This window comes from Antennarius striatus, chromosome 23 (assembly GCF_040054535.1).
Source record: "Antennarius striatus isolate MH-2024 chromosome 23, ASM4005453v1, whole genome shotgun sequence".
Classification (NCBI taxonomy): domain Eukaryota; kingdom Metazoa; phylum Chordata; class Actinopteri; order Lophiiformes; family Antennariidae; genus Antennarius; species Antennarius striatus.
The window spans coordinates 333,093-358,112 of NC_090798.1; the positions used below are offsets into that span (position 1 = coordinate 333,093).

The 25,020-nt window shown below is 56.2% G+C and overlaps 1 protein-coding gene across 1 annotated transcript; it reads right to left on the reverse strand.

Moving 5' to 3' along the window:
* Positions 1–346: 346 nt before the first annotated feature.
* zbtb4 (zinc finger and BTB domain containing 4) lies at positions 347–22,394 on the reverse strand. The gene is made up of 2 exons (XM_068307771.1): positions 22,372–22,394; positions 347–8,024 (listed from the first exon to the last, which is right to left on the reverse strand). The coding sequence occupies exons 1-2, from the start codon at positions 22,377–22,379 to the stop codon at positions 3,098–3,100; spliced, it is 4,935 nt and encodes a 1,644-aa protein (XP_068163872.1). The 5' UTR covers positions 22,380–22,394; the 3' UTR covers positions 347–3,097.
* Positions 22,395–25,020: the final 2,626 nt, after the last annotated feature.

The window sequence follows — 25,020 nt, forward strand, 5'->3', positions numbered from 1 at the left end:
CTTCCTCTGGATGTAACGACGTGGAGGCTCCTACGTGTGGGTCGATCGGAGCTCTTCTGAATGGATTTTGTCTCCACGTGAAGCTCAAACATATTTTTTATTTCTTATCTGACGCCTCGGGTCGGATTCTGTGGAACCGTTTGGTGGGAACCGCGCTCGGCGGCGGAACGACATCCGGTCCTGATGCTGCCGGAGGCCGGGACAACCTTCTGGAACGTGGTGTCTCATCAGGAAAACAGGAACGTCTTCTGTGGTCAGATTGAAATCACAAGGAGGAAAACCCAGAAGGAGTCCAGAAAAAGAAAAAAGCCGACGGACAATCAGACGACAGAGAGAGCAGCCGGGAGCGGATTCCACTGGTCATCAGGTTAATACTTTATTTGTTTGATTGCAGCAAAAGAGAAAGAAAAGGAGACGGAAACGAGGGGAGAGGAAGAGGAAGAGGGAGAGGGAGAGGAAGAGGAAGTGGGGACAGACTACAGACTTTGGAGAGCTGTGGCTACAAGCCTTCGTATCAAATCTAAAGACAAAGTCATCAGGCAACATTAAAACGTCTGTTTTAAAAATAACATGAACATATTTTGTGGGCTCTATATGGCACAGTATTACCCTAAATGTATACACAATACCAACAGGTTAGCCACGCCCCTACACCTATGACGCTCCAATCAGAGCCGTGGACTCCATCTCTAGAGTGGTCTTCCTCTGGTGCCGGGGCCCCGGGGCACCAGGGCCCAGGGGCATCAGGGCCCCGGGGCACCAGGGGCACCAGGGCCCAGGGGCACCAGGGCCCCGGGGCACCAGGACACTGGGGCACCAGGACACCAGGGGCACCAGGGGCACCAGGACACCGGGGCACCAGGACACCGGGGGCACCAGGGCCCCGGGGGCACCAGGGGCACCAGGACACCTGGGGCACCAGGACACTGGGGCAGCAGGACACCAGGGGCACCAGGACACCAGGGCCCAGGGGCACCAGGACACCAGGGGCACCAGGACACCGGGGCACCAGGACACTGGGGCACCAGGACACCGGGGCACCAGGGCAGATCACGTCTACTCCATTAAATATCAAAGCAGAGGCACATTCATGTCAGATACACATACAGTAAATATGTGACCCCCCCGGGCCCCCCAGCTCTAAGCACGTGTCACTACAGCAACAACAGCGAGGCCCTGAGACCCACAGGAACGAGGTGGGGGGGCCGTATGTCGCCCCCTGGGGGTGGGGAGGGGAGGGTCGCTGCTCAGGCTGATTTACAGTATTTTGGTTTTCATGTTCACCCCGTCGTACAGACCACGCCCCCAACACGCAAAAGGCTTGTAGCCACACCCCAGGGGTCGCCACGGCAACTCCTCCCCTCTCCTCCCCCCCTCCCATCCCTCCACTGTTGGTCACACTCGTGATTTGACACTCCAGAAACCACCACACACACACACACACACACACACACACACACACACACACACACACACACACACACACACACACACGTATGTGCATCAGTCGTTCGAGTGTCTTCTGGAGGGAGGGGGGGCGACCCCTTAATGGTGAACCTGGTGAATATTTAAACGGTTTATAGTGAATAAAATGAAATAAAATGATAAACAGATGATGGAGATATAACGGTGGCAGGAAGCCGATTGGCTGAGATAAACAGGAAGCCGGTGCTCATGCTGTGGTCTACGGACACGCCCTACGGACACGCCCTGTGGACACGCCCTGCGGACACGCCCTGCGGACACGCCCTGCGGACACGCCCTGCGGACACGCCCTGTGGACACGCCCTGCGGACACGCCCTGCGGACACGCCCTGTGGACACGCCCTAGCACTACTGGATATATACCAATGTTACACGCTTAACAGGTTATTGTGTCAAACAGAACAGGACTGAACCGACTCTACATTAATGCAGCTGTACTTCATTAACCTCATGACTACATTTACATTCATATTCTTAAGTTTACCCCCCCGTACCCCCAACCCCCCCAGTTCACTAAAGCCGTTTCCAATCTGGTCAGAGAGCTAAACAAATATAAAGAACATTACACGTAAAAAAACAAACGCTCCAGGAGAACCCGCCGCCGCAGAGCGGCGCTAAGCTCCACCCTTTCCTACCTCGACTCCACCCCCCCCATCAGCTGGGGGGGGGGCAGAAAAACCCTTCAGGTCCCCAAAGTCGTTTCTGACGCCCCAATAGTCATGTTCCTATCCAGAAATACCTCCATACCCTGAAACCCTTCTCTTTACTTCCTGTCACGCGTTTCCTCCTGGCGTCGGAGGCGGAGCTATTTTCCTCCAATCAGAGGCTGAGAGGCGACAGGATGAAGGCGGATTGTTTTTTATTCTTTTTCCTTTTTTTATGTGAAGGAAATGAGATGAGAACAGAAGTGCAACGATCTACAGCCTCCCTCCTCCCAGTGGTCGCTACGCGTCAGCAGCTACAGGGGCAGTGACCACCGCCAGGGGCAGGAAGGCAGAACTAAACGCTCCAGATGCCCCACAGCGTCTGGATGAAGCTGGAGCTGCGTGCTGATTGGACGAATCGCCTCTAAACACGCTGACCTACAGTCGCTATTCCAACAGGAAGGAATGCTGTGTCTCACAGGGAATGATCTACACACACACACACACACACACACACACACACACACACACACACACACACACACCTTCACAGATACCCAGCGCTACCTGCCCCGCCCTCTGCATGCACACCCCCCCCACACACGTGCATGCTAACGCTAACAGAACAGTTGCTGCGTGTCCAGCTGACCCTGGGGGGTTCTCCTCCAGCAGGGCGGCGATAAAGGGAAGCAGACGTCACATGACTACAAGCAGTTCTTATTGGTCGATACGATGAGTCAGAGGAAGATTGATCTACGACTACAGAGGGGGGGGGGAGAAGTGAGCAGGAGATGGGGGGGTTGTGATGCGTCGCCATGGTAACCCCCCCCCCCGGTTCTGTGCTCCCTCTCCCTTCAGCGTCCTCCTGGTTTAACCCCCCCGCTCGGGTCTCTAGCCTTACAGAAGAGTGGGGGGGTCGGCCCCCCCATCCGACCCCCCCACTGTAATCCTCATGGGAGCCTCCCGTCCTACGGTTTGCTGCTGCTATCCCGCTGCTTCTTGCCCCCGCCCCCGCCCCCACCGCTGTAGAGGCCCGGATTGGCCAGGAGGGCGTGGGGGGCGGAGCCCACGTAGGGGCCGGCAGCGGCGGCGTAGTTGAAGATGGCCGGGAGGAACGGGAGGGGCTCCACTTTGTCCCCCCCCCCAGGGGCCATCATGTTGAGGGCCACAGGAAGCGCTGCTAGGTTGTAGGGGTAGGCCAGCAGGGGGGGGCCGTAGAGCAGCTGGTAGGGGTCAGGGTAGAAGGGCAGCTTCAGCTCCCCCCCGTTGGGCACCAGCATCTTCCCCAGGGGGCCGAAGGGCAGCGCCCCCCCGGGGTAGGAGGACGCCAGCAGCTCCTCCTGCTTCTTGCCGGGGCGGTAGCCATCGGGGGCAGGAGCAGCGGGGGGGTAGTTCTGGCCGGGGTAGCCCGTGGGGGGGGCGTCTCCCTGCTGAGAGTCTCTGGAAGAAACGGAGTTCGGCCGCTGGGGGGTGCGGGGGAGGAGCAGGGCGTGGGCGGAGGGGCGCTCCCCGGGGCCGACGGCCCCCGTGGGCAGGGGCAGCCGCTCCAGTCCTGGGGGGCTGGGGTGAACCTGGCGACTGGCTGGGGGCAACAGTCCAATGGTGGGGGGGGAGCGGCGGGGGGGCGTGGGGGGGTGGATGTGTGGGGAAGGTGCGTTCATAGTGGTTTGAGTGGGGGCGTGGGGGGGGGACGGGGCGGGGCTTAGAGGCTCCTCCTTCGGGACCAGCAGGGAGATCTGGTCGTTGGGGGCGACGCTGCTCGTGGCCCCCCTGTCCCTCCCCCGCTGCCGCTCCCGCTCCTCCCGGGCCAAGATGGAGGACATGGTCAGGTCCTGTGCCTCAGTGGGGGAGGGGCTCCGGGAGGCGGGGCCCACGCTCAGGTCCTGGGCCAGCGGGGGGGTGTCGTAAGCGGCGCTGATGAAAGCCCCCCTCCCACCCGGCCGCTCTCGGTCCATAAAGCCCCCGTCGCGTTGAGCGAATCCTCCCTCAGAGACGAGAGCCGTCGTCATGGAAACAGGAGGAGCAGCAGTGGTTATTCTGGTCTGTGATGTCACAGGGGGTGCCTTCCTGGGGGGCTGGCTCTTCTTGTTGGGGGTGCGGAAGTCCAGGCACTCTGACGCGTTCATGACCAGCACGCTCTGGGGGGCGGGGGGCGGGGCCGGCGTGGAGTCGGGCGGGGCTGGCGTGACGGACTCTGAGGCGGGGGCTGGGTTCTGTGGGCGGGACTCTGGGGCTGGAGGTGGAGGCGGCGTGGTGTCGGGCTCCGCCCCCTGCGGCTCCTCCCTCTGCTCGTCGTGCCGCGGCGCCGGGGGGTCGCCCGATTGGCCGTCAGGTGTGGAGTAGCTGATGACGGAGACGGAGAGCGCGGTGGGGGGGTCCATGCGTCTCGAGGCGCTGACGGCCTCTGGGGTTTTGGGCGCAGAGTCCTCCCCCTCCCTCTCGGGGGAGCTGCTGAGCTCGTGGCGCCGGGCGTGGCGCGTGAGCGCCGACGCCGTCTTGCACACCTTGTGACAGCGGGGGCAGGTGTGTCGGGACAACGCCCGCCTGCTGAGGCGGTGGGGGCTGCTCGCCAGCGCCCCCGCTTTGTCTTCGTCGTGCTTGACGCCGTCTGACGCAGGCTTGGCCCCGCCCCCGTCGACGGGGGGCGCGGGGGGGTGCAGCGCCCTCTGGTGGTCCTCCAGCTTGTCGCGGGAGGGGAAGGCGGCGCGGCAGAACAGGCAGACGAACTCCAGCAGGTGGCGCAGCTCGTGTTTGTCCCTCCGGCGGGGGCTGGAGAACCAGCAGCCGCACGTCCCGCACTCCGCCGCGTTCCCATTGGTCCACGGCCGCCGCCTCACCGCCGGGGGGGGCGCTGGCGGGGTCACGGGGGGCTTGGGGGATCGAGGAGCGGCGGTGGCTTTCTCTTCTTCAGGGGGAGGGGGCTTCTTCCTCTCGTCTGCTTTTGGCTCCGCCTCCTCGGACTTCCCCTCCTCCTCCTCGTCATGTGATTTGTTGGTGTCTTTGCTGGGGGGGGGCTTCAGCCGCTCCGCCCGCCGCTTCAGCCGGAGGGAGCGCTTGAACTGGAGCTTCCTCTGCCAGAGCCGCGCCCTCTGCAGGTGGGGGGGGGTCTTCCTCTTGGGCTTGTAGGAGTAGTAGGGCCGCCACAGGTCGTCCTGGTCGCTGTCCGCCTCGCGCACCCCCTGACGGAAGAAGTACTCCCTCACATGGGGGGGGTCGCCGCTCTCCTCCCCCGCCTCAGCTCGCCCCTCGTTGGCCGGTGCCTCCGCGCTGGTCCGGCGGTGGGGGCGGTGCTTGTGGTGGTGGGGGCGGGCGTCCCGCGTCACGCCGGGGGCGTCGGTACGTTTCACCTTGGGGGGGGGCAGGCTGTCCCTCCTCAGGTCCGTCTCAGAGATGCTTCTCTTCACGATGGCCTCCTCCCCGATGCGTACGGTGATCTGACACAGTGGCCCCGCCTCCGCCGACGGGTGCTTCTGGTGGGCGGGGTCACCCCTGCTGTGGGACTTGCGTGACTTGTGGGTGGGTTTACCTGCCCCCGCCTCTGTTTTGCCCCCCGGGGGGTCGTCGGGGGCGTCCGAACCCTCTCTCACCCTCTTGCGGGGGCTTTCGGCGCCGACTTTGACCGACCTGGAGCCGCCCTTGTGTTCGGGGGAGGGGCGGCGGGCGGGGGCTTTGTCGCTGGCGGGGGCCACCTGGTTGCTGTGGACGATGACGGTGGACGCCGCGCCCCCCCCGCGGACGATGACGGAGGGTTTGTGTCCGTACGTGATGACCGACGGCATGCTGGCCTCGCCCCTAAGGCTCTTGGGAGTTTTGGTTTTGCTGCTACTGGGGGGTTTGAAGCCGCCCCCCCCGCCGTCTCTGGCCTCGCCGTCGTGTTTCCTGACGTCGGATTGGGGGGGCTGCGGGAGTGCGGCGACGTCTCTCTGCTCTACGGACACTGGGAAGCCGTCGGGGAACGCGTCCGGGTCGGGCTTGAGCCCTCCCATGATGCTTTGCAGGTCCCCGGGGGCCAGGGGGCAGCTCAGGCCGGGCAGGGCAAGGGCGGGGGCATCACCGGGGGGGGGCAGCAGCAGGCCGTTGTGCAGGCTGTCGTTGTAGGTCTTGTAGGGCCTCTTGTGGGCACGCATGGGCAGCAGGCGGTACAGCTTGAGGGCGTCGGCCTTCTGCCGGTAGCCGCCATTGGCCGTCTTCTCGCTGCAGATGAGGGCGGGGCTAATGCCGTGGATGGCCTTCTGGTGCGTCTTCAGGTTGTAGTAGGTGGCGAAGGCGTCCCAGCAGAAGATGCACTGGTAGCGGCGCTCGCCGGTGTGCCACACCTCGTGCTTGGTGCGGTACTCGGCGAGGGCGAACACCTTGTCGCAGTAGTGACACGGGTAGCGGCGGCGCCACGAGTGCACGTTGGAGTGGCGCTTCAGGCTGGACAGCGTCATGTATGAGCGCTCGCACACGGAGCAGAAGTAGATCACGCTGCCGTCCACCACCTTCACAAAGTGCTGCTCGTCGCCCCCCGGCGGCTCGGGGGACGCCTCGTCGCCGTGGAGACGCGCCAGGAGGCCGCGCCCCTTCTTCCCTGCCCGCGCCTTGGCGATGTCCGCGCCCCCCACCGCCACCCCCCCCTCCACGCGCACCTCGCCGTCCTCCAGTGGCTCCGCCTTGGGCTGCAGGGTCAGTGCGGGGGGGCTGGCGCCGAGGGGCGGGGGCAGGCGGCAGGCGCCCTCGTGGGACGCCAGCCTCTTGCTGTGGATGAAGGTTTTCCCGCAGTAGCGGCAGCTGAGGGCGCGGCCCCCCCGGTGCAGACGCATGTGCACCGTCAGCGAGGAGGCGGAGCTAAACAGCCGGTGGCACACGCCGCAGATCAGCTCCGCCTTCAGGCCGTCGGTGGGGGGGTAGGAGGACGAGTGGGGGGGCGCTGTCAGACCCTCGGACGGTGGGGGGGGAGGCGGCGGGAGGGGCGGAGGGAGGTGCAGGGTGGGCGGGTGCAGACTCGGCCCGTGGGGGCCGCCCAGCTTCCCCGCCGGGCGTCCCGTCAGTTTGTCCCGCCTCTCGCCGTCTGCCCCCCTCTGATAGGCCGAGCTCAGGTTGAAGAGGATCTGGGTGGTCTTGGAGGGGGAGGCCGTCCCATTGGACAGCCGGTGCCCCCCCTCCCACCCGTCAGCGCCGTACCCCCCACCCAAAGGCCCGCCGGAGGCCCGGGGGGGCGACATGGGGTACTGAGTCTCTGGGCTGAACTTGGAGCACTTCTGGGGGGGCGGGGCCTTCAGGTCCTTCCTGATGAGGGCGTGGACAGACATGGGGGAGGGGGCCGGCGAGGGGGAGGGCGAGCCCTCATGCCTCTTAAAGGGCCGGTGCTTCACGTCGGTGGTGGCGTCCAGCTTCCACAGCGAGCCCTCGTCTGTCCTGGGGGGGGGCTGTCGCCGGTGGGGGGAAGCGCAGGAGGAGGAAGCGCCGTGACAGTGGTGGGGGGACGTGAGCGAGGCGGGGAGGGGGGCGGCGCTGAGCGGGAAGCTCAGCGTGATCTTAGCGTTTTTCGGTCCATCGGCCGCGTCCTCCAGCCGCTCGTCCACCGCGGCCCCCACGCGCCCCCCCTGACGCTTCCCCTTCATCTCCTCCTCCTCTTCGTCGTCGTGGAGCTGGGGGGCCGCTGGGGGGCGCTGTGCCGGCTTCCTGGAGCAGGACCTGACGGGTGGGGGCGGCGGGGGGGCGTCTGCAGCCGCCAGCGACCGTGGGGGGGAAGACAGAGGCGAGGCCCGCTGGATCTGAGGCGCACTACGGGGGGGGTCGCAGATGGGGGGGGGCCCAGCAGCCAGGTGTTGCTCACTCAGACGTGACTGGACGAGGCCCGCGTGGTGGGGGTCCCACACCTTCTCACCGGACACCATGACCCCCCCACGCAATCTGGAAGAGAGCAGAGACACGCGTTAGACACGTATCAAACACGCATCAAACACGCATCAAACACGCATGAAGCCTGAACAGAGATCAGGATTCACGTCACACGCGAAGGCGTCGCCGCGGAAAAGAAAACGAAGCCAGGATGGGGGGGTCTGCAGCGGAGCTGGTTTAGATTTCAGCCTTCATTCCACACGCCCGCCAACATTCCTGGCGTCTGATTGGTCGACGCTCAGCCCTCATCAGGATGCAGGAAACGCTCTGCTGGAAGCCGCCGGCGTCACGCGTGTAAAAATAATCCCGCTATCGCGCCGTGTGAGCTGACGCCTCGTTAGCCGCGCCTGGCAGCGGCTGAACCATTAATTTGTGAAGGCGAAGTCAGGAGGGGGGGTCGGTGCAGCGGAGCGGGGGGGGGGCTGTTTTTCTGCTCCGCTTCAATCTCACTGGAGCTGCGGCTACACGCGTGTCCGTTCTAATCCCGCCGCCGCCGCGGCTGACGACGACGTCCTCCTGCGATGGCGGCGGGTCAGCGAGAGACGACATCTGATTGGACGAGAGACCGTCTGTTAGAGACGGGAGGAGAACGCAGACGCCATCAGGACGGGACGACCCGAGGAAGAGGGACGTCCTGTCACGCAGCAACACAGCCGGGAGGGCAGGAAGGCAGAAGGGCAGGAGGCAGAGGGGCAGGAGGCAGAGGGGCAGGAGGCAGAGGGGCAGGAGGCAGAGGGGCAGGAAGGCAGGAGGCAGAGGGGCAGGAAGGCAGGAGGCAGAGGGGCAGGAAGGCAGGAGGCAGAGGGGCAGGAAGGCAGGAGGCAGAGGGGCAGGAAGGCAGGAGGCAGAGGGGCAGGAAGGCAGGCCGCGGTAAAATTCCACAGGCAGCCTGAACAGGCAGAAACTAGGTCAGCTCTGTTATTGCAGAGAAAGAGATCAGGAGACGGGGGGAAACCAGCGTTTAGAGCAGCACACACACACACACACACACACACACACACACACACACACACACACAGACACACAGACACACACACACACACACACACACAGACACACACACACACACACAGACACACACACACACACACACACAGACACACACACACAGACACACAGACACACAGACACACACAGACACACACACACACACACACAGACACACACACACAGACACACAGACACACACACACACACACACACACACAGACACACACACACACACACACACACACACACACACACACAGACACACACACACACACACACACACACACACACACACACACACACACACACACACACACACACACACCGGTTCACCATGGAGGCGTTCTGATGTAAATAATATTCAAACCAAAAAGGCGTCGGGACACAGGCGCAGTGGGCGGGGCTTGTTTTCCACAGGAGCAGCCAAACCGGTTCCTGTGTCTCTGACCAGGCGCCGCCTGACGAGGCCTCACCGCGTTTCACCTTCGCTGAGCGATGGGCGATCTACAGAGGATCCTCCTGACGGGGGTCGCGGTGCCGCTGGGGGAGGGGGCTGTTAGAGCTAAAAATGTCACGTCTCCTCTCACGCCAGCCGCCAACAGGAAGCTGCGTGCGACGCCTCCTCGCTCGTCTGCCTTCATCTCTCCGTGACGCAGCAGAGCTGAGAGACGCCGTCTGGGGCGCCGCGAGCGTGAACGCACGACACACACACCTTCAGCTGGTTCTTGTTGTGAAAGGGGGGGGCCACGAGTGTTCACGCCTAAACCGTCACAGGATGTTCCGTGCGGAGCGGCGTGTTGGTCGGCCTGCGAGGCGTTCAGCTCGTCACGCTCGCGGCGTCGCAAATCCATGTTGCACAAACAGGTTCACAGCTGGCGCACGACTAATTACTCACAAGACTCACGAGAACGTCACGGCTGTGGGAAACAAACGGATATGGGGGCGGGACGCCTCCTGACGCTGGAGGGTCAGTGATCTAACGACGCGTTGCTACAGGAACAGGAAGATGTTACCCAGCAGCCCCGCTGCTCCAGTGTGACCCCGCTGCTCCAGTGTGACCCCGGATTGAAACCTTCTCTACGTGTGAGAGCAGCTATTGTTCAACGATCGATACTCCAAACATTCCGCGGTGACGCGGCGGCGTTGCGTCACGCCGACAGGACGTCAGCGGCGGTCGGGGGCCGTGAACCGTTGAGCAATCACAAGGACAGAAAACGTCCTCCGCTCATTTCTCTCCTCGCCGTCCTCCTCTGAACGCCAGCGATGATTCAGCGCAGCTCCAGGAAAACGACGAACACGACCCCCCCCCCGGACTCACCTCACAGATAAAAACAGTATGACCCCCCTGATGTTTAATATCTGGTTCTGTGTTCAGGTTACAGGCGACAATCTATTTATTATTACATTATTATTGTATTTATTATTATATTATTATTGTATTTATTATTATATTATTATTGTATTTATTATTATATTATTATTGTATTTATTATTATATTATTATTGTATTTATTATTATATTATTATTGTATTTATTATTATATTATTATTGTATTTATTATTATATTATTTTTACTTATTGTTATTATATTATTATAATAATTATTATTATATTTTTATTATTGTTATTATATCATTATACTATTATATTATTTATTCTTTATGGTAATTTAAACGTTTCTGAACCCCCCCATTCTGATATTAAACCACCTCCTATCTGTATTTCCTCTAAAACACTCTGATAGACTGTTTAAACACTGTGTCTCACAGAAGTCTGAGACTCACAGAACGTAGAACACTTCCTGATTCTGTCAGCCAATAGGATGTGTGTACGGTATCATGTGACTACCGACCTTAAATGGATTGGTGGATTAGTGAACGTTAGCATTCCAGCGTTAAAGGATGAGAACAGGAAACCTTCTAAACCTCTCCAGCGCCGCTAAAATCACCTGATTTGTTATTTCAGATCCGTCGTCCCATTGGCTGGACGAGAGTCACGTGACCATGAGGTGTAACGACCACCAGCGCCCTCAAGGTGGGGGGGTGGGGGCTGATAGCACAGGAAGTTCACAGCAACCTGACAGATCGAGACCGCCACGCTGGAAACAGGAAGTGGGTCTGAGTTTGGTGTGTTCCTAACGCCGGGGGGGTTCGGGTTATGGTTGGGGGGGTTTCACACGTCAACAATTAGGCTTCAACCAAAGGAAAGACGCCACTTCCAATCAGGGGGGGTCTGACACCTCCTGCCTTTAGGCTTTAAAAGGAGACGGCCAGCGGGGCGGAATGTGGGGGGGCCTCAGCGTTCCAGCCGGGAGCCAGCAGCCAGGAGAATGAGTGTGTGTGTGTGTGGGGGGGTGTCAGTGTGGGGGGGGGCAGAGGGGCCCAACCATCAGCAGTTGGTGTGTGTGTGTGTGTGTGGCTGGGGGGAGGGCATTGTTAGAAAGACCGGCTACTGAACCGTCTACAACCCCCCAGCCCAGAGTGCAGAGACAGCCAGATGGGCTGGGGGGGTGGGGGGCAGACAGGGGGGATGGAGGTGGTTCTGCTGGTGTGAGAGTCGGGGGTAACTTCCAACGTGCCCCCCCCACACCCCTCCGTGTGGAAACCATCAACTTGTGTTTTGGCACGCCAGTCCACACACCAGTGCCCCCCCCATCCAAACACCCCCCCCCCATCTCTATGCCCGGCGCCTCACTACGGTAACAAACGGACCGACGGCGCTGATGAGCAAAATAAACACACCCCTGAAGAGGAAACACCCCCCCACCTTTGTCAGGTGACCCCCCCAAATCATTTTCAACTTAACCGACAGTCCCTGTCAGAGGGGAGGGGAGGAACGCCCCCCACCATCGTGAGCGGCGTGGAGGACGAGGTGCTGCAGCTACTTCCTGTACGGGTCCACTTCCTGTACGGGTCCACTTCCTGTACGAGTCCACTTCCTGTACGGGTCCACTTCCTGTATGGGTCCATTTCCTATACGGGTCCACTTCCTATACGGGTCCACTTCCTGTACGGGTCTACTTCCTGTACGGATCTACTTCCTATTCAGGTCCACTTCCTGTACGGGTCCACTTCCTGTACGGGTCTACTTCCTGTACAGGTCCACTTCCTGTACGGGTCCACTTCCTGTACGGGTCCACTTCCTGTACGGGTCTACTTCCTGTACGGGACCACTTCCTGTACGGGTCTACTTCCTGTACGGGTCTACTTCCTGTATGGGTCCACTTCCTGTACGGGACCACTTCCTGTACGGGTCTACTTCCTGTACGGGTCCACTTCCTGTACGGGTCTACTTCCTGTACGGGTCCACTTCCTGTTTCAAACAACACACACACTCCAGACGTTGCGTCGCAGCAGAAAACGAGAACTCAACCGTCGACGCTCAAACAACCAAAACAGAACCCCCCTTAACCCCGCCCCCCTTAACCCCGCCCCCAATGACATCATCAGCCTGAGATCACAAAACAGCCAGACAGGGCACTTCCTGCTGCCTGACCTATGACCTCTGCCACCATGGCGGCGCAGGTCATATATTCCGTACGTTTGACACTGGGTGGGGGTACCATGGGGGCGGCGGGGGGTACCAGGGTGGGGGGGCAGGAATGTGGAGCTCCAGCAGATGCTGTTGGGGGTAAAGCTGGGCTTCAGGAGCCACAATGGGGCCGATGACATCAATCTGCTCTTTGCTGCCGGAGCGGAGGGGGGGCTCTGACACAACAACCTGCTGGGAACACTGAGGGGGGGGCTGGATGCCCCCCCCCCCAAAATAACAACATCAGCAGTGACGTTCGCTGCTGCTCAACACAGATGTCTAGAAAACACTTCCTCTGACTCTGGGTTCAAGTAGATGGGGGGCGAACTGCCTGATGCGTTAAAGCCCCCCCAATGACAAAGCTCACGTCTGTGACGCATGTGGGACCCCCCCACCCCCCCGTCCGCGGCGAACAGCGGCGACGCCAGACGCACCGCCAAATTAAAAGTTTGATGTGAAAAAAAAAAGGCGTCATGGCTGGAAAAGGAACTGCGTGGTGCACCAGGAACACACACACACACACACGCACACACACACACACACACACGCACACGCACGCACACACGCACACGCACACGCACACGCACACACACACACACACACGCACACGCACACACACGCACACACACACACACACACACACCGCTCACGCCCCGACACGCACACTAAAATAAAAACCTTTTCTTCCTCTTCACGTGCGAAGCGACCGCCGCCACGCCACCCGCTCCACGCCGCGCCCCCCAGATCACGCCGCCCCCCAAGTCCACGCCGCCCCCCCAGCGGAGCTGAACGACACAGGAAACAACAGAACGACGCGGCGTCAGAACGTACCTCTGAAAACCTCCTGCTGCATCTCTGCTGCGATGAGTCTCCCCCTCCGTGTGTGTGTGTCTGAGTGTGTGAGGGAGAGACGGGAGGGAGAGGCGGCGCACACACACACACACACACACACACACACACACACACACACACACACACACACACACACACACACACACACACACACACACACACAGGCAGCAGTGTGTGAAGACAGAGGGCAGGAGCGATTCTCACACTCCTCTCTCGCTCGCCCTCTCTCTCTCTCTGCCCCCCCCCGAATGAACGCCGCCAAAACCAACCCCCCACCCCCCCACCCCCCCAGCACAGAATCCAATCTTCTTTTTATTTGGGAGTGTTGTTCCTCTGTCTCTGCACACAAACTACTTTCTATACACAAAGCCGGCGATCGGCGGAGGGGGGGGGCGAGGAGGGAGGGGGGAGCGAGGGAGGGGGGAGGGACGGGTGAGGGAGGGGGGAGGGACGGGTGAGGGAGGGGGGAGGCGAGGGAGAGCAGCAGAGGACGCCATTTAAGCAGTTTGTTATGAGCGCTGAGTCCCCAAAATGGCTGAATGCAAACAGGAACTACGCCAAGTCGAAAAACCCCGGGCACATGGAGGGGGGGGCAAACAAACAGAGAGACGGCGAGGGGGGGTCGGCAAGGGGGGGTGTGGGGGGCGACGTGGCGACAGCGACCGCTTGGGACCGTCCTGGGAGAGGAGTTCAAGGGGAACGAGGGGTTAAAGCAGCGCCGAGGGGGGGGCAACAACACCAGGAAGCGGTCGGAGTGCCGCTGCAGGGGCCCCGCGGCCCCCCAGGAGCGACGCGTCAGATGTTCATCCTGACAGATACTGCACTCTGCCTTTGCAGGACATCCGACATTTTAAAAGATGAAACCCGACCCCCCCATTAGACGACCCCCCACTGGAAAACACCCCCAACCCGTCGGACTCCGCCCCCAAGTGACCCCAGAGGAGATGCAGATCCAGGGCATCAGATATACCGGGGGGGGGGTCCTCTGGTGGTGGTGAAACATTACATGTGAGCCGCGGCGGTGACTGAAGGCCCGAACGCGTCATCGCCATGACAACAGGAGAGCAGACTGATGGCGGCCATGTGTGCATGTGTGTGATCGCCCGAGGAAGGGAACACGCCCCCAGCGAGCTAACGAACATACCGCGGGCGAACGAACACAAGGCGATCGGGCTAACGGGCCGCAAGCTAACGGGCCACAAGCGAACACGCCGCGAGCTAACGGGCCACAAGCGAACACGCCGCGAGCTAACGGGCCACAAGCGAACACGCCGCGAGCTAACGGGCCACAAGCGAACACGCCGCGAGCTAACGGGCCACAAGCGAACACGCCGCGAGCTAACGGGCCACAAGCGAACACGCCGCGAGCTAACGGGCCACAAGCGAACAAGCCGCGAGCTAACGGGCCACAAGCGAACACGCCGCGAGCTAAAGGGCCACAAGCGAACACGCCGCGAGCTAACGGGCCACAAGCTAACACGCCGCGAGCTGTTCAGCCTCTGGCGGTGGGAAAGGTCGCGATGCTAGCATCCCGTCACGAACCTGAACGTGACGGGAGAACCGGGGTCAGTAGGTCGTGACTTTACTCACGGCTAGCGGGGGATGTTTCGGCAAAACCTGGAGACGGAGGATGATTGATTGATAACCCATCCTCTGTGCCGACGCCGTGATGAACACATGATCCCGTGATGGTCACATGACGCTTGTGAACGCTCCCTGCAGACATTACGCAACCGATTCCTCCGACTGAGTCGCGCTCCTCGTGACACGTAAACCAATCGTCACGTGAAACACGAGAGTGGAGGAAGCGCGATCCGGTCAGGTACCGACAGAGGACCGCTGAGAAAGGACTGCGCTAACACGCTAACAGGCTAACACGCTAACACAGGAAAAACAACGCACCACATGGAGGCCGCTTCCGGGTATGGCTTCCGGTTGGTCGGTTTCGTGGCGGCTCTTGGCCGACGTCGGTGGAAAGTCCAAAGACACGTTTCCCTGCGTCGCCACCAGGGGGCGTCAGGACACGAATCTATCAGCTGGAGGGGCCACAGAACCAGAGGAGGGGGTGAAGAATGTTCCAGGACTGTTGTGCTGCAGCACCATCGTGTTTCCCAGTGTCCTCCAGAGCGGCGCCGACACCCCCGGCCCCCCCCAGTACCCACCAACTGAACCCTGACGCCAGCACCCCGCCCTCCGCCTACCCCTCCCCACTCCCTCTCTTTCATTAGTCGCTCTCGCCCTCATTGTATGCTGCCACACTCGTCTCCATGGGAACCGCTCTGGGATTGGTCCATGTCCTTGTGACCCCTCTGGCTCGCCGAGTTGGACAACCCCCCCCCCCCCCATGTGCTCCTCCACGTTTCCAAAGCATGCTGGGAGTAATGAAGACGGGACACGAGCTAGAACCAACACGTCTGCGTGAAACCAGAGGCTTTTCTGTCCAACGGGGGGTGTGTGTGTGTGTGTGTGTGTGTGTGTGTGTGTGTGTGTGTGTGTGTGCACCAGACGTGTGGCCACTTCCTCCACACACACATGTGTTGGCATTGTCCCGCGGCACACACTCTGTATTCAGACACCCCCCCCCCATCCAACCAGGCAGCACATCTGAATAGACCAGGAAGTTAGGAGGCCATCTTGGTGGAGAACACGATTAGCTCACTACGACATCCCATAATCACCATCAGCGAAACAACATGAGGGCTGTTCAAACGTTAAACCGACTCCTCAACAGTCCAGTTCAGACGTGTTCGTTTTTAGCAGAATAAACTCCATTGTGACGGCTGAACTGAGAACAGACAGACAACAGAGCTTCAAGTCGCTCACAGACACGGTGCTCAGTAATCGGTGCAGTAGAGACAACGTACGGTCTGATTGTTGCTCAGTAATCATGTAGTAGGGACACCGTGTGGTCCGATTGTTGCTCAGTAATTGGTTCAGTAGAGAGAACAACTGGTCCGATTGGTGCTCAATAATAGGTGCAGCAGAGACACCATATGGTCCAATTGTTGCTTAGTAATCAGTGTAGTAGAGACACAGTATGGTCTGATTGTTGCTTGGTAATCGGTCAAGACACCGTATGGTCCGATTGTTGCTCAGTAATTGGTGCAGTAGAGACACTGTATGGTCTGATTGTTGCTCAGTAATTGGTGCAGTAGAGACACCGTATGGTCCGATTGTTGCTCAGTAATTGGTGCAGTAGAGACACCGTATGGTCCGATTGTTGCTCAGTAATTGGTGCAGTAGAGACACTGTATGGTCAGATTGTTGCTCAGTAATCGGTGCAGCACAGACACCATATGATCCGATTTTTGCTCGGTAATCGGTAGAGACACCGTACGGTCCGACTATTGCTCAGTAATCAGTTCAGTAGAGACATTGTATGGTCTGATGGTTGCCCAGTAATCCTTGCAGTAGAGGCACCGTACAGTCCGATTGTTGCTCGGTAATTGGTGCAGTAGAGACACCGTTCGGTCCTATTGTTACTCAGTAATCGGTACAGTAGAGACACTGTATGGTCCGATTGTTGCTCGGTAATTGGTAAAGACAACGCACGGTCCGATTGTTGCTCAGTAATCGGTGCAGTAGAGACGATATGGTCGATTGCTGCTTGGTAATCGGTAAAGACAACACATGGTTTGATTGTTGCTCTATAGTAGGTGCAGTAGAGACACCTTACAGGCCAGTTGTCGCTCAGCAATCGGTGCAGTGGAGACACTGTACGGTCCGATTGTTGCTCAGTAGTCATGCAGTAGGGACACTGAATGGTCCAATTGTTGCTGATTAATCGGTGCAATAGAGACAACGTATGGTCCGATTGTTGTTCGGTAATTCGTGCAGTAGAGACATCGTATCATCTGATTGTTGCTCAGTAATCGGTGCAGTAGAGAAACCGTGTGGTCTGATTGTTGCTCGGTAATTGGTGCAGTAGAGACATTGAACGGTCCAAAGCTGTGAGTGTCTGCATGAGTGGCTCCTCCGCCACAAACTACAGCACAATTATCTTGTGCACAGCGTGAAGCCACGCTGGCGATGCTAACTTGCCTTAGCCAAGCACTAGTCGAAGCGAGGAAGACCACAACCTGACTGATCAATGCCCATTCAGAAAACTTAAGGTCCCACACCAGGAAAGGTTAATCCATTCACCGTGTTTGTTAAACCGAACCGATTATCAGTTGCACACCTGGAAACAGCGTGCGTGGCCACACCCCTACACCTAACAGAGAACCTGAGGGGGGTAACCCCAGAAACCCTCCTTTACGCCGTCAACAAGGGGTCCCAAAGTGAGAGCCGGGACCCCCCCAGGGGTGAGACACCTCTCAGATGAGCTCATTGGAAGATAATTGATCGAAGTTAAATCCACAAATCCACCAATCAGAACGTCATGTGTGCTTGGATTCTGGTTTTTATGACGTCATTTGGAGGTCAGGGGGTGAAAACTGTGGGAATCCCTGGTCTGGTAAACAATCTGTCAGGGCTGGAAGGAAACACCGTCAGACCCGTCCGGACCGGAAAACATTCCCGTTAGACCGCGGACCGGATTAAACCAGAATGAACCCGAATAAACCGGATTAAACCTGAAAAAACCCAAATAAACCTGCAGATCGAATATCACACCCTTCCGTCGGAACCCCCCCCCCCCTCGTGTTTACCGGACATCTAGGCTGGACGTGACGGATGACTGACCTGCTCTCCGGTGACGTGGGCTGAGGTCATAGCGGGAAGTGGATCAACGGTCGACGGGTTCAGCTGCCGGTGGTTTCTGGGGGGGAAGCGGGGCTCCGGGGGGGGCGGCGGCTGTCCGGTCCGTGTTCTCCGTGGCCCGTTCGAAGGACCGAGAGTCGGGAGGAAAATCACGCATCCGTCTCTGGGATGTGCGGGGCGCGGATGAGCGTGTTTACATTCGTCGTCACGCGGAGACGGAAAAAAGGGCGTTAATCCCTCGGCGTGGTCTCGCAGACGCAAGGGGCGTCACGTGGGAGGGGGAGGCGATCTGCAATGAGGAGACCGGAGCGTGCCGGAACACGTCCGAGCTCGCGCTGCTCCGATGTTTACAAAAAAACAAACGTCAGGGCACCGGATCAACAACCCGGAGCATCCGGTTCAGCCCCGACCGGAACCCGCCTGGACGTCCAGCTGCGGGAGAGGCGCTCCAGGCGAACCGCTGCCCCACACATCTGCGCCAAGCGGGACTTTAATGCCAAGAAATCGCACGAAAGTGCGCAGGAAGTCAGATTGAGACCGGAGGGTGTAAACAAACAAATAAACAAAAGGTTCCAGCTTAAATCCTCATTTCTGGTCTCACGGGTGTCATCCTTCCTCCCTCCCGCGCCAACCAGCGAATAAACGATCTCATCTGTGGAGCAACGATTAATTGCTGTTATGTAATCGGTGTGTCGTCACGCGCCAGGTGCGTGTTGTGACGTCAGGAACAGCCCGGACCACATTTTCAGGTAGTTTTCAAATGTTTTCCAGACGCAGAGAGAGGCCTGCGGAGGAGACTCTGAGTTGGCCCAAACCAAGAGCACATTTTCTTTTACTGCCAGTAAAACCAAACGTTCTGACCCGCCGTCCTTCCTCCAGTGGAAAAACGTCAAAAATGGCAGCAGAGGAGAATCTGTCTTCATGGAAACCACAACAGGCTGCAGAGATTCTTCCTCTCCTCGCCAGAGGGGTTTTTGCAGCGTGGATGTGACTTTATGGTTTGGGTTTAAATCCCTTTTTGTTTGGCGTGAGCCGCGAACCTGCGAGGGGAATCTGAGGGCTGTGATGATTAACAGGCGGGGAATGCGGGAGATGTTCCAGCGGAGCCGTTACCTAATCTCTGCTCCGTTCCGCCGCAGCGGATCGTCTCCACCGTGACTCAGTTTCCTCACGAACGCAACGCGGAGCAGAAAAACACAAGTTTGCTCCGTTGTTCTCCGTGACCTTTTGACTAAAACGCTTCCGTCAGCAGACAAAAGTTCACGCGTGTTCAGCTTCAGCAGACGCGGCTGGTGAAACGTGGAGCGCTGACGTTTCTAAAAACTCCTTCAGTTTCAGCTAAAAAAGAAAAAAGGAAAGGGGGGGTTGACGAGTTCGAGGCGCTGCGCCTGCCAGACAACGCGGACAGATTAGAACCCACACGTCACGCAGCGGCTATTCTGAGCCCTGCGCGTGCGTGTTTGAGCGTGTGCGCGCGTCGGGGAGCGCGCGTCCCAACAGGATGAAGGCGCAGGAAGTGGAAGCGCTGGGATGGACGGGTGGATGGCGGCCGAGGCGGGACAGTCGCGTTGCGTAGGTTGCGTAAGTTGAAGGGGATCACGTGACAGGAGCGGCGTTTCGTCATCCGGGTTCTTGATCCAGGAGCTGTGACGTCACGCGTGATGAGAAACAATAAAAACCAGAACAGGCCGCACGCGGGTTACAGGCGGATAAACCGAATCAGCGCAAAGGGGGGGGGGGGGGTTGCCAAAGGAGACTGGAGAGGATAGGTGGAAAATCATCTGGGAGGGGGGGTGATATGGCGTGTGGGAGGGGGGGGCTGGTTTTTCCACTGCCAGAGTGAGGACGGCTAAATCAAATTAATTAGCTCCTTCATCTCCAGGCAGCTACTCAGGCATGTTGGGGGGGGGGGGGTGGATGGGGGGGGGCACAAGAGTATGGGAGACAGCCAGATAGGACATGGTGGAGGGTGAAAAGAGTCTCTGTGTGTGTGTGTGTGTGTACCATTCAGAGGGGGGGTGCATAATTCTCTGATAAGCATGAGGGCTGTTTTGCTGGAGCCTCCGTTCAGCCGTGAGGAGAAGAAAGGGAGGGGGGTAGAAGGGGGGGGCGTCGAGCGCTGCTGCGTTCAGGGCGATGGCACTTCCTGTTTCTAGACAGCCTGTATTTTGAGGGCACCAACCACCCCCCCCCCTTTAAATAGCAGGCAGACGTTTCCATCACGACCTACCAGCGTGGGGGGGGGGGGCAGATGAGGCCAGGGCTTTCTGGGCGATGGTGCCGTGACGTCAGCCAATCCTGTGGTAGATAATAGAATAATAACGGTCGCCATGACATCAGGTGGTGACGGGGGGAGGTGTAAACGGGGGGGGGGCGAAAGAAACCTGACAGGAAGTGAGTGGGATGAGCAGGAAGGTGAGCGGCGAAGCGCCGCAGGCCTCGAGGCTGCGAGCGAGGCAGAACATGTTTATAGGGGGGGGGGTTGAAGGGCATGAAGGACTGGGGTGGGGGGGTTACCTTGGTGAGGTTTGGCCGGACGACAAGAACCCGATTAGAACTGGACCCACCACAACACAAGGTGGATCAGGAGCAATTAAAAGAGCCCCCAGATGGTTCCAGGAGGGGCAACAACACGCAGCCCCCCCTCCCTGACCGACGATGCTGCCGGAACATTCCTGCTCCCATCTGCTCCACAAACCCCCGCCCACAAAGAGCCCAGTGTGAGGAGACTCAAAGGAAGTGATGATAAAAGACGACGCAGCGCGGACGCCAGCCAACGCAAACAGCAGAGAACAGGACATTCTGCAGGAAGAGACGGGCCGGCCTGTTCCAGAGCTCTCAGAGAGCTCTCAAGGGGGGGGAGGATGCCTCCCCGCCTGCGTCACCCGCTTTTATTACCAAACTACATCCTGGTGCACAACTTCAAGGCAAACGCAGCCAAAGGCACATTATTTCTCCCTGTAATAAGAGGCGATTCCCTGCTTTTATGTGTGTGTGTGTGTGTGTGTGTGTGTGTGTGTGTGTGTGTGTGTGAGCAGCTTAGACTCAGAGTTCAGGGTCTATTTTTGGGGGATTCTGGGATAAAAATCTGATCCACAAACATGGAAACTGTACGTTTGAGGATGTTTGATCTGCAGGAAACGCTCAGAAATACTGAGTGTGTTGAAAAGACAGTTGTGTGTCGTGTGATGACGATGGGACCCTAAAGGTCGCGGCTCGTGAGGTCAATAGTTCTCACACACCTTGATGTTTCACCAGTTAAAGGTTTTGGTTGTGAATCAGATAAATGTAAAAACAAATGTGAGCATCTCCTCTTCTCTCACTTCCTTCTTGTTTGCCTACTTAATCGTGACCCTAAACCCCCCCACAACTCTGAACCCACCCCCGAACGCCGTGAAGCTCCAACTCCAGACAAGAGCTCCCCCTAGACACACCAACCCTCCCTTCCAGGAGTAAAGGTGGGGGCCGAGGCGTTCTGTTCCAGGAGTCTCTGACAGCAGCTGAACGGGTTCTGGGTGATCATGTCCGTATGGTCTGAATAACCTGGAGCCTTCAGGCACACGGATCACACGTTAACGTCTGCTAAAACCGTCACACGCTCATCTGTCGGCCTCGTCAGCTCAACACATTTCAAATTAAAATAGAAGCGGCGTTAAATCCAGATCATACATTTGCACAGTTTGATTCAGTTTGTTAGAGCTTCAGAGGTGGCAGAAGTTTCCTGAAGGAAAGTAGTAAAGGTTGGAAAGTAAACACTTAACAGTACGTGAGAATTACAGCAGTAGTCTAGGCAGACTGAAGGAAAGTAGTTAGCTACAAAAAACATTGTAGCTAACGCTACAAATCAAACTTATTTTTTGCATACTAGCAATCCCTATCCTTGTTTTCCCATGACTGTTACTTAACTCCTTAAATGGGCCACTAATACATGTATTTCTTCCGATATCACAGTAACATCACGCAGTGACGCACGAACTGCAATCTAAAAAAACACTACTTCCCGGTGCGTGGAGGAATTTGCACCAAACTACACAAACGAGCCTTTCATGCCTGCAGGCAGCAACACAGGAGCGGTGGAGGAAGCACGTCCGTAGGGCTGCGTGCACTTCCAGTGAGATGTGATCTGCAATGCTGGTGCACACTCACTGGGAGCCAGAGGAGGGAGCCAGCCGGTCATAATGAACCCTTTGTATGGGGCTGCTTCTCAATGCTACATGAATGATGTATTGTCATGTTTTAAACAATGCATGTGTGCAATTTTTTTCAGTTTATTTAAATAAAAACCTGCACATCTCCATCCGCTGCTGCAGATGTGGAAAACGTTCACGTCTCTGGGAGGACTCGATGACTTCCTCTGAAGGATCTGCAGAAAGTGAGGCGATGGAGAGGAATGTCAGCTGACACAGGTCCTTCAGGTCACATTAAACTTAAGCTTTATTGAACCAAACAGGAAAGAAAGCCCAGAATCCATCATGTGGGTTTAGAGTCTTTATTGATTAAAAAGGCAAAGAACGAACATAAACACAGGAACACTTCCAGTCATTACATCAGGTAACATCAACAACACACCAGGCTGTCAGCCGACACAGGAGGCTGAACAGCTGTGTTTGTTTGTTTGTTTACACAACTCTCTTCTCCAGGGAACAAACAATAAACAATAACATACAAATAATAAAGATCACAACACAAGGAAACTAATAATGAAGATCAAACCTTAACTAATAATGAAGATCAAACCTTAACTAATAATGAAGATCAAACCTTAACTAGTAATAGAGATCAAACCTTAACTAGTAATAGAGATCAAACCTTAACTAGTAATAGAGATCAAACCTTAACTAATAATAGAGATCAAACCTTAACTAATAATGAAGATCAAACCTTAACTAGTAATAGAGATCAAACCTTAACTAGTAATAGAGATCAAACCTTAACTAGTAATAGAGATCAAACCTTAACTAATAATAGAGATCAAACCTTAACTAATAATAGAGATCAAACCTTAACTAATAATGAAGATCAAACCTTAACTAATAATAGAGATCAAACCTTAACTAATAATGAAGATCAAACCTTAACTAATAATAGAGATCAAACCTTAACTAATAATGAAGATCAAACCTTAACTAATAATGAAGATCAAACCTTAACTAATAATGAAGATCAAACCTTAACTAATAATAGAGATCAAACCTTAACTAATAATGAAGATAAAACCTTAACTAATAATAGAGATCAAACCTTAACTAATAATAAAGATCAAACCTTAACTAATAATGGAGATCAAACCTTAACTAATAATGAAGATCAAACCTTAACTAGTAATAGAGATCAAACCTTAACTAGTAATAGAGATCAAACCTTAACTAATAATAGAAATCAAACCTTAACTAGTAATAGAAATCAAACCTTAACTAGTAATAGAGATCAAACCTTAACTAATAATGGAGATCAAACCTTAACTAGTAATAGAGATCAAACCTTAACTAGTAATAGAGATCAAACCTTAACTAGTAATAGAGATCAAACCTTAACTAGTAATAGAGATCAAACCTTAACTAGTAATAGAGATCAAACCTTAACTAGTAATAGAGATCAAACCTTAACTAGTAATGAAGATCAAACCTTAACTAATAATGAAGATCAAACCTTAACTAGTAATAGAGATCAAACCTTAACTAGTAATAGAGATCAAACCTTAACTAGTAATAGAGATCAAACCTTAACTAGTAATAGAGATCAAACCTTAACTAGTAATAGAGATCAAACCTTAACTAGTAATAGAGATCAAACCTTAACTAGTAATAGAGATCAAACCTTAACTAATAATGAAGATCAAACCTTAACTAGTAATAGAGATCAAACCTTAACTAGTAATAGAGATCAAACCTTAACTAGTAATAGAGATCAAACCTTAACTAGTAATAGAGATCAAACCTTAACTAGTAATAGAGATCAAACCTTAACTAGTAATAGAGATCAAACCTTAACTAGTAATAGAGATCAAACCTTAACTAGTAATAGAGATCAAACCTTAACTAGTAATAGAGATCAAACCTTAACTAGTAATAGAGATCAAACCTTAACTAGTAATAGAGATCAAACCTTAACTAGTAATAGAGATCAAACCTTAACTAGTAATAGAGATCAAACCTTAACTAGTAATAGAGATCAAACCTTAACTAGTAATAGAGATCAAACCTTAACTAGTAATAGAGATCAAACCTTAACTAGTAATAGAGATCAAACCTTAACTAGTAATAGAGATCAAACCTTAACTAGTAATAGAGATCAAACCTTAACTAGTAATAGAAATCAAACCTTACACACTAACAGGTCTCTGTCGTTCCTCCATTCTTTACTGAAGTCACCTGAACTTCCTGCTAGTCAGAAGAACTGGACCACCTGGAACTCGTCCCCGGTAGACCGGACCACAGGCCGCGGAGGAAACGGGACCCTCTCCTGGTTCTCCCCCAGACAACAACGGACTGACAGCCGCGGACTTTGTGGCAAAATGGCTTCAACTCCGGCCGGAGCCGCCGGAGGACTTCCAGCGACGTAACTTCACGTAAACTACCGCCAGAAGGACCGGGGCCGGCCGGCCTCTTCACCACATCGGTGACAGTTACCGTCTAGAAACGCACCGGTTCCCTCCTCCGGCCTGAAGCCTCGGACTCCATCTTCCCTCAACAACAACAGCCGCTCCGCTCCGGCTGAAGCCTCAGCCTCCATCTTCCCTCAACAACAACAGCCGCTCCGCTCCGGCCTGAAGCCTCAGCCTCCATCTTCCCTCAACAACAACAACAGCCGCTCCGCTCCGCCATGTTGGCGCTAATGGCGGCCGGCTAGGCTACGTCTGCTAGCCGCGAACCCAGTCCGTGAACCGGGACAGACGAACAATCACCGCTCTATCGACAAAAACACATTAAAACA